The following is a 10,529-nucleotide window of genomic DNA, read 5'->3' as shown; positions in this document are numbered from 1 at the left end:
CTGATGGCACAAGGTTTGCCAAGGCAACACCAAAGAACCGACGGGTTTAATGCCAAAAAACAGGATGAGAGATGCAGCTTCACAGACAAGCGGAGACAGAGACAGAGACACAGACACTGACACAGAGACAGACACAGACACAGACACAGAGACAGACACAGACACAGACACAGAGACGGGTGGCAGAGAGTCTGCAGTGATCTGCGAGCAGCTTCCAGCATCGAGTCATTGCACCGGATAGAATAGTCATAGCAATAATGATAAAATAAATGAGAATAATCTGATCGCAAATGCTAGCACAGGACAAGTTATTACCCATCCCATAGGTTTATACCTGTAAATACAGTAATTCATATAAACATACCGCTAAACGTACTTATACATAAATATGTGGACATAAATAAATGCACACACACTCAACAAATATGAAATGTCACTTGAGTGTCAAAAAGTGAAAAAAACATTACTTTGGAATTGCCCTTCCTGCATTTCGAATCCCCATTCCCCCCCTGCCCCCCCCCCCCCCCCCCCCCCCCCCGCCGGTTAGAGGATGAAGAGCTGTGGTGATGGGAGCATTGATCAGTGGATGTATTGGTAATGCCATGGGAGGTGAGGAGAGGAGGGGTGGAGGACGCAGCATGGACACACTAGTGAGGGAGGGGTCGGAGGGGGATGGGCGGGACTTGATGGGTGGGGGTGGGGTGGTAGGGGTGGGTGGGGGGGGGGGGGGTTTGGGTTTCGGATGAGGCTGGGAGAACGCACCTTTGACGTGGTGTTTTGGAACCGCGGAGTTGCTATGGGGTTGATATAGAAAACCTGTTTTGTTTGGGGTGGAGGAGGGTGGGGTTCCACCTTGGGGAGAGAGAACGACAGAGCAGAAAGAAACAGACGTTTTGTTTTTTCTCGTTTTTCTCTGGGTCGGCGGCTGGGTGGTTGGATGGTTCGGTGGGAGCGTTGGCCTCCTCTCTTCTCAGGGGCGGCCATCGTTTTGGGTGGGGGGGGGGGGGGGGGGGGGGAGGAGGAGGTTTTGGGTCGGTGGGTGAAAGGGTGGCCAGGTGTTACGAGGAAAAGGTGGGGAGTGGGGGAAGAAGGGGTTGTGGGCAATGTTTGGCTAGTGTTTGAATTAGGCCTGAATCACCTCCTTGGATTAACGACATGTTAGCACTAAAATATGACTAAGAGCACATGACGAGGTGTCCGGGAAGAAGTGGCCCTGTGTGTGTGTCTCTGTGTGTGTGTGTGTCTCTGTGTGTGTGTGTGTGTGTGTGTGTGTGTGTGTGTGTGTGTGTGTGTGTGTGTGTGTGTGTATGTGTATGTGTGTGTGTGTGTGTGCGTGCGTGCGTGTAACTCGCTTTCAGGAGTGGGATAGAGCTGTGTGAGGATTACTCATCATCCTCTTCGTTTTGACCTCTCAGATCTCCAGGTAGACACATTTACTGAGATGTACTATACTAGCAAAGGCGTTGCTGAATCCTCTCTTTGTGTTTGTGTGTCACTGTGCATATGCGTGCCTGCATATATATGTGTGCCTGCATCCCCAGGAAAGGTGTGTATTTTGGGATCGCTTCCATGTTGGTCCGCATGTGAACGCTAGCTGTTTCATTGACAGTTGGAAATGTAAAAAATCTCTGCCATTTGTTGTCTGTTGTTGTTTGTGAGTTTATTCATACATATGTGCTTGCGTGTCTATCCCTTTTATTCTTTCTCCGTCACTGCCGTGTTATAGTTGTAGAGGTAATGGCGGGACGTCTGGTTCGGATTAGCCGTTAGCCGTTAGCCGTTAGCGGTGGCTAACTCACCCGTACGAAGCTGGCGGGGAACCAGCCCTCCTCCTCGTCGATCTGTCCCCACCACCAGTCCTTGTTGGAGGCGTCCAGCACCTTGATGACGTCGCCCGCCTTAAACGCCAACTCCCGGTCCGCCATGGTCACATGGTCCCATACCGCCTCAGCACTGACGATTGACCCTCCGCTTATCAACTGACAGAGAGACAGGGAGAGACAGAGAGCAAGACAGTGATACAACCGCTGAACAATATATACTCACATTCATATATAGCCTTTTTGGGGGAAAGCTAAGGAAAACGATTTTATGTATAATTGACCAGCGACATTAATTTGGATCCAAATGACTGTAAAAAGGCCTATATGAACCCCATTTCTGATAGGGGTTTGGGGGGATATTAGTTATTAGTTATACATTGCCCACCCTCTTGGCCTTATTATTACGTGAATCCTTGCTCTTAAAAACCGTGCAGACTAATAATGAAATGCAAATGCACGCCCTCAGAGCTCCGGGCCCCCCATTAGCAGTTCAGGATAATAGAACAACACAACACAATAATATCTAACACGTTAGTCGACAACACAACACAAAAAAGGCAAAATCCTTATCAGGAAGGAAGGAAACAACACGGAGTTCAGAAACACAGCACCAGTCGCTCTGCACAGGGATGGTAATTGGCCGATTATGACATTAGAATAATTATATGTGTTAATGTAATATAAATGTTGCGGGGATAATATAAACTCCCTGGGCCCGTGCCGTCACCAGAGTTTATTTATTCCGCCGAACGGAAAACACCCGTGACTCATCAACTACGAGTCAGTATTGGCTCTCCGGGTCGTGAATAAATGATGTTCGACGTTTGTGGACATCATACACAATGCACAGGGAAACATTTATAAATATACATGGGTAATTGGTCGTCGCATGTAGAGACTGTTATCTACCTATTGCATCATCTGTCGCATGTAGAGACTGTTATCTACCTATTGCATCATCTGTGAGTGTGTGCAACAAAAAAGAGGGCAGTTGAGTGTGGGTGTGAATGGAGATGGGGTGGGGGGGAGGGACTCCTGTTGAAGGATGGGAGAGGAGGTGTGGATCGTTTCAGAGGAGGAACCCGGGCCCATGGCTAGATGGTCCATCTAGCAGCTAAGCCATGCTGAGGGATAGCTCTGCCACCCTGAGACTGGCTCACAGCCATGTGTACACACACACACACACACACACACACACACACACACACACACACACACACACACACACACACACACACACACACACACACACACACACACACACACACACACAAGCCAATACACACACAAAGCTCATACTTAATGACGCACACACACACACACACAAAGCTCATACTCACAGACAGACACACAGGTGCAGTAGATAAACCTGCATAGACACAAACAAAGGCCACCACACATGGGTGCATATGCACATAGAGAAGTATAAGAGTATGAATAGTGCATGAAGCAGTAAACACACACACACACACACACACACACACACACACACACACACACACACACACACACACACACACACACACACACACACACACACACACACACACACACACACACACACACACACACACACACACACACACACACAGACTTTGGAACCATGCTATATCTGTGGGCAAACAGTTAGCTCCGTTGCCTCCCTCCCCAGTCCAGAGTTAACCACGCATCCGGTCCTCCGGGGGCTGCGGGCTGAGTAGCCAGCAGCCAGTCCTAACCAAGCCTGACAGCCACTGCTCCGTCCCCCCCCAGTACACACCCCGCCCCACACCACCCATCAACACGCATCCATTCTGGATGAGCCGTTTTCCGCTGCAAATTCACCAGCACGTGCAATGTGGGCTACACTATGATATCGTGTGTATTTCTGTGTGTTGTGTGTTTTGTCTGTTGTGTGTGTGTGTGTGTCTTTCCCAGAGGACAACAGGCTTATGCGTTGATGCATTGACTTTTTCCCTCTTTCGGCCACCAAAGATGCTACGATGTTACTCGTTGATTTAAATCAAGGTTAGGCTCTCATTAAAACCTTCCCTTTGTGCAATGTAAACCCTTTGAAGGGTAAATCCTCCCGAAACCATTGGCATTGTGTTGTTGTTGTGTTGTGGTTGCGTTGTGTTTGTGTTGCCGTGTGGAAGCAGCCCTATATCTGTGATGCTGTCGTGGTGCGTCACCGACCCAGCATGAGCATACTCCCCGCAGCGTGCTGTTTGTACGTGCCCATGCATGCGTGCGTTTGTTTTCCAATGTGTGTTTGTGTATCCGAGTTTGTGCACGTGCGTGTGTTGACGTGTCTTTGGTTTCCAATGTGTGTTCGAGCATCTGAGTGTGTTTGCGTATCCAAGTGTGTTTGCGTATCCAAGTGTGTTCACGCGCGTGTGTTCACGTGTCTTTGGTCTCCAATGGGTGTTTGCGTATCCGAGTGTGCGGGCATGCGTTTTTTGTGTGTGCGCGTGTGTGTGCGTGTGTTCACGTGTATTTGCGTTTCCGAGTGTGCGTGGCGCTCGCGTGTTCGCGTGTGTTTGCGTTTCCGAGTGTGTGTCTCTTGCTAATCCTTTCCCTATCAGGATCCCAGCTATACCCCCCCCCCCCCCCCCCCCCCCCCGTAAGCCTGCGGACGGCCGGGGCTCCCCGTGGGTCACTCAGACAGACACGGGGAGGACAGAACACAATCACACCGGAGGTGTGAACCTCGGGAGGGATGTCCACGTCTGAAAGAGAGGAACGAGGCGGCCATCGTCATGGTGACAGATGGAGATGCTCTGCCGGCGTTGACTGAAGAGGAGGCAAGGACATCTTAGGGTGCAACAACAAACACCAAGAGCAGAAGAGATGGTCGGTGTGCATGGTTGCGTGTGTAAATGTGTGTGTGTGTCTTAAAATGCCATGTGACCTCTGTGGGCAGACCTAAAATAACCAACGGAAACATCCGCCGTGATCTAAATGGCAGAGTTCTACGTCAGGGGAAAGGGTTGAACACAGGAGCGTCACGCACACGCGCAGGGTTTCTGGCCGTAAAGGAAGAAATAGATGGACTAGATTAGGTCCAAGTGAGGCGGGGGAGGGGGGGGGATAACGCTATCTCTACCTCTCGGACTGCTGATCCGAACATTGGGGAAGTAGGAGGATTACTGCGGAAACATGTGTCGTGCTGCCATGGCAACACCCCCCGATACGAGTCCCTGCTCAAAAAAGCTCTGAGGTCAACTCATCCCTGACTTAAGAACGGGAACCTGGAGTAGAGTGACATCATTGTTTTGATTCACATGGATGGTTCCGAACGACAACTCACTACACAAATACCCCCCCCCCCCCCCCCCATCTCCCTAGGCTGTCCACCTGTCTTCCTCACTACCTCACATATTCCCCTATTCCCTCGGCTATCTCTCATATACCCCCCCCCCCCCCCCCCCCGGCTTAACAAACCACCACTCTCATTTCCCTCCAAGCCCATCGTCTCTAGGCCCCATCAATCTTCCCAATACAGGCCCTGGAGAAAGAAAGAACGAGGGAGAGAACGAAAGAGAGAGATAAAGGAAGAGAGAACCAGAGAGATTCCCCCATGTTTCTTCCTGTGTTCAACTCATCCCACCCATCAATCTAATGAGATCAATGCTACCATCTCCTTTATAAACCCCATCTCTCTCCCTCCTTCCACTGTGGAATGAACCCGGATTATATAACATAATCTGTTCCATTGCCTGATTCATACCCTAGTTGAAAGTAATCGCAATCCACACACACAAACACACACACACGCACGCAAACACACGCACACGCACACACACACACACACACACGCACAACACACCACCTTCACAGAGACCCTGACTAACATTCAACCATGCAGGGGTTTCTGCCACAAGACACCTTGTCCATACATCTACCGGCTGGAACTACCTAAGTCATCGCCATGGTTATACTGCAGTCGCAAAATCAAATATCTCAGGGTGAAACAGCTGTCTCCGAGCCGCACAGTCTCTATATGGGTCAATGCAAATGAATGCAGATAACTCTCCCATCACATGGACCACATATTCAAACATCTCTCCCTGTATATATAGATAGATAGCAATGATGTCCAAAACGTGTTCACTCCACCAGAAAGACGAGCGATCAGGGAATAGGTTAACGGTGACCAGAAAAGAACAGAAAAAAGCATTTTTTTCTTTCGAGCTTAAATCTTCTTTGCACCATAACACATCAGCATTCACTGCACTGGCAGCTCCCCTGCATTCCAACAACCCCCTGCTCTCAAACACACACAACGACACACACACACACACACACACACACAGCAGCCTTACCATGTTTGTGGCATGTAACTGCTCACAAAGAGTATGCATGGAGAAGCCCGGCTCATCAAATCATGACAAATATAAATCCCCCTTCTCGGTTTTTAAAGGAACGCGGAAACAAGGGAGGGCAGTCCTCGCGAGGCGCTGTATTCCAGACTGAGGCTTCGCTGCTGCTCTTTCTTTTTTCGCTTCTCGCTCAGCGACGCACACAGTGAGAGTCTCGCGGACCATCCTCTCTCGGTGTCTGCCAACCCCGTTATGTAATACACTTATGTCCAGAGTCTGAGAGCCAATCAAAGATGCTCTGGCTGGCAAAAAAATAAAAAGAAGAAAAAAAACCACAGAGAGAGGTAACGTGCACATACATCGTGCCCGGGGCATCACATCGCCACGCACATACACACGTGTACACGCACACACGCACACACACACACACACATACTGTAAACAAATTGACACTTCTGACTGCACAGAATTCAACATAACTCCATTAACAACCACCTGCCATTGGGGATTATTCCAAATGTGTGAACACCAGAGATTTAGCTTCAAAGAGAAACTTCACGTGTGTAGCGCTTTAACACATTCACTCACAAACACACACACACACACACACACACACACACACACACACACACACACACACACACACACACACACACACACACACACACACACACACACACACACACACACACACACACACACACACACACAACAACCCCCGCCTCCCCAAACACACACACACAAACAAACACAGTAGAGACATGTGGATGTGCATCCACACTGCGACCCTATCTGTGCTGCTGTACAGCATGCTAGCTGATATGCAGGTTGCTGGATGCAACATGCATCATTATGATGTTCACCGACCCCTGGGGGGGATCTCTGCTGAGGGGAGGGGAGGAGAGCAGGAGAGGGGGTTATCTGCTGCATCACAGCGATGGGAAACCGCGCTGGCTAGCACCACATGCCAGCGCATGTGAATGAGGTACCACCGCTCGTGATACACACTGCCAGACCCGTGATGAATGTACACAGAAATGTGCACACACACACACACACACACACACACACACACAGAAATGTGCACACACACCACAAACCCATTAACACACGCACACAAGCCCATAAACACAGAAACGCACACAAAGGCATGAACAAAAACACACGCACACATACACACACACAAGCACACGCTCACACACAAAATGCACTTAGCATAGAGTGTTAGGGGACAGGTAACTCTTCAACCCCGACCAAGACCCCACCACTCTACTCATAGGTGTGTGTATAGATAGCAAAGGCTTTTAGCATGTCTATTTTATGATATTCATGCAAAATTCAAAACATCTGCCCTCGCATCAGTATTTTATTATTATCATTACTAGATAATACCATTTGGGGGAAAGGGGAACCTGTACTTTCTTTCTTCTGTGTGGCATGTTTTTTCACTTGGAGGATTGTCTATCTCTCAAACGGAATATATATCATGTAGGAAGTGGTGTTTGGTGTGATAATGTGTGGCCATCTATAACGGGGGACCACTTCAATATGTCCAATGGGCAAGGAGGGAGGGGGTTATTTCGTGGACTATGAAATGAGAGCAAAGTGGAGCTGTATCTAAAATGGGGGAAACCTGAAATGATGACTGCCGTCCTCTATGAGGCCTAGCTTGGCCTGCTATTGGCTACTGTCCCCTCGCAGATTATGGAGCTTATAGATGCAAAATAAACACGAGCAGATGCCAGCAGCGACAGCACCACTATTTACCTTCCAAGAAAACCTAGCTTAGCATCCTCTACAAGGAGGGTAGTGTCGATATATAGGCCTAGGCTGTAATATCCGAGGATCCCTAGCTTTCACTTGTGCCTCAGAAGTAAGTCCTGACGCAGCAGGAATGTCGGGTTTCAAAAACATCAACGATGAAATAATTTGGCGATAACGCACATTTTTCAGTCAAAGACAGCCCACATTACAGCTAGCCTACGCACAAAAATGACATAATGCAACATAGAGGATAGAAGGCGATGGACGTGAGCGGGAGGGGAGGGGGGGCATATTTATATGACAGGGAATAAATGAATTCCCCGGCCACCAAAATAAGAACTCCACATCTATAAATGATCCGCCACAACTATACGACCACCAGACACCACCACCACCAGCTGTCACAAACGATTAGAGGGACAAGACAAGAAAGTACGGAGGAGATTTTTTGGGGGGGGGAAGGTGGGTGGGGAGGGAGGGAATAGAAAGACAATATGTTGTACCAACGTCATTCATTTCAACGTGTAGCCTGCATGATGGCGCGCCGGGCGTCCCTGCTCGCAACGAACGCGCAGAGCAGCAGCTCGCCTGCTTGCTTTTCCTCCGTGAACCCGCGGCGCACGGCGCACCGGGCCCCGCGCGCGGATCCATTAACGAGTACCGAGGATGAACATTAACAGCACGTTCACGAGCACCAGAACCGCGATCACCATAAAAACCACAAACGTCTGGACGTCCAGGGCCATGGTGGTGATGCGGTAGCAGCGGTAGTAGCAGCGGCGGCAGCGGCAGTCGTTGTGCGTTGAGATGCGGTACAGAAAGAGATGCTCTTTACTGCTGGCGGGCGGGATTCGCCTCTCCGCCTCGATACGTAACAACACCGGCCCAGATATCCACCATTACAGTAAAAGGCAAGAAATACATACAAAAAAAAATCGAAGAAGAAAAAAAAAACGCGCCTGTACGCCTCTTCACACACTACGCGCTTTTTATGATAAAGGCACGGGAACAGAACAGCATCATCATCATCCTCACCATCATCATCATCATCAGTCTGCACCGCGATTTCTCCCCGCTAGTCAACACCCCGCCGGTGTTTGCCTCTTCCCCTACACCGACTATCACCGGCCAATAGATTGTGAAGGCACAGAGAGAAAGAGAGAGAGAGAGAGGGAGAGGGAGAGAGGGAGTCTGTGCGCAAGCTGCTCTCTGCTGCTCAGCCTGCCTACCGGTGAGTAGGGGACCAGGGCCAGAGCGGCTGGGAGGCTGCTGAGAGGCGGGCCCGCATGAATACTGATCAGCGCTCCCCTCAGTCGGCTAAACTACCGGCACCAGCCATTAAGAGAGTCGGGTAGGGGGGATAGGGAGGGGCACAGCCTGACCCTGACCCCCCCCTACGCCCCGCCCCCTCGCAAACTGTATTGACCAGAGAGGCAGAAGCGTCGCCTCCCCCCCAACCCCCACCACCACCTCTCCATTACCCCGCCCTAAACCCCAGCTAAAAATATCGCGGTCTAAGTGATTTATCGTTTATCATTAGCAGGGGTCACGTGATGATGAAGGTGAATAGGCTACGTGTCAGAATAATGGAACGCGCTTTTTCCCTACCGAGCTGAGCCCAGCTATCGCGGTCTTATTTCATCTGCGAAGCATCTTCACCCCATGTATCGATCGGACAAGCTGCCGGGATCTTTCTCTTACAAACCATAATAATCCGCATATATGGTTAGCCATTGAGCTGAATGGACAAGTTATCGGATCTTGTGGTAATTTAACAGAAATAATATATTCAAATATATTTTTTTTCTTTGTTATAGTAGCCTATACAGTGACGCAGGCTTCCATCTATAAGTTAGTCATGGCAAGCACGTCATAATTACTGTATTACACAAGAGTGGCCTGCCCTAATCTCTTTGTTGGCGGATCATGAGTAAAGCACATGGAAGATTGTCATTCATAAATGGATTCATGCCTTTAGAAACCTCAGTCGCCACGCCACACCCTCGACCTTGCAAGCTCAGGCTGTGTTCACAGAGATATAAAAGGCAGAGGTACAGGACGGATCGGGATCACCCCCAGGATGCACTGGGAGTAAATACGGCAAAAAAAGGAAAGCTTTCTTCATCGCTATTTTTAAGGCCATAAATAATTGTCAGGGGCACTCTGGGCCTGAACAACACGCTGATAAAAGCTCTCCCTCCTGAACACCGGGCCATCGGTCTTTAGAACAGTGAGCAGGAAGATGCTTCACAGCTCCAAATGACAACCTCCCTCAAATACACTTTTCTTCCCCCTTCATGTGTGTGTGGGTGTGTGTGGGTGTATTTGCTTGAGAGAAAGAGAGTGAGTGTAAGTGGGGGTAGGGATGGGTGTGTGTGTGTGTGTGTACCACGTGTGTGCGTGTTAGCAAGAGAGTGTGTATCGAAACGTGTGCCCTGTGTGTGTATGTACCACATGGGTTGGTGGGTCTGTGTTTGCCACGTGTGTGTGTTTGTGTGTGTGTGTGTGCGTGCATACGTGTGCGTGTGTGCAGATGTGTATGTGGGGTTGTGTTACATAAGCCCGCTATGTCTCTGTGGGCTTTCACTCCGCTCTCCCTGACATTTAGACAACAAAGGTCACATCTGAAAGTCTAAATATA

At 49.5% G+C, this 10,529-nt stretch overlaps 1 protein-coding gene across 9 annotated transcripts in view; it reads right to left on the bottom strand.

Annotated features, from left to right (window-relative positions):
- Positions 1-10,529, bottom strand: part of arhgef9a (Cdc42 guanine nucleotide exchange factor (GEF) 9a) — a 48,870-nt gene that overhangs the window by 18,809 nt on the left and 19,532 nt on the right. For 4 of the 9 annotated variants that reach the window (XM_030367929.1, XM_030367933.1, XM_030367932.1 and 1 more), the window contains 2 exons: positions 1,800-1,979; positions 763-852 (listed from right to left, as the gene is read on the bottom strand). In XM_030367929.1, the coding sequence (XP_030223789.1) occupies positions 763-852; positions 1,800-1,979 (270 nt within the window). Of the gene's footprint in view, positions 1-762; positions 853-1,799; positions 1,980-6,127; positions 6,778-8,395; positions 9,338-10,529 lie in introns of those variants that run through there. The other 5 variants (XM_030367934.1, XM_030367936.1, XM_030367935.1 and 2 more) reach the window with 5 other exon arrangements.

The sequence above is a fragment of the Gadus morhua genome, chromosome 10, assembly GCF_902167405.1.
Source record: "Gadus morhua chromosome 10, gadMor3.0, whole genome shotgun sequence".
NCBI lineage: Eukaryota > Metazoa > Chordata > Actinopteri > Gadiformes > Gadidae > Gadus > Gadus morhua.
This window is presented reverse-complemented; position numbering and strand designations above follow the sequence as displayed.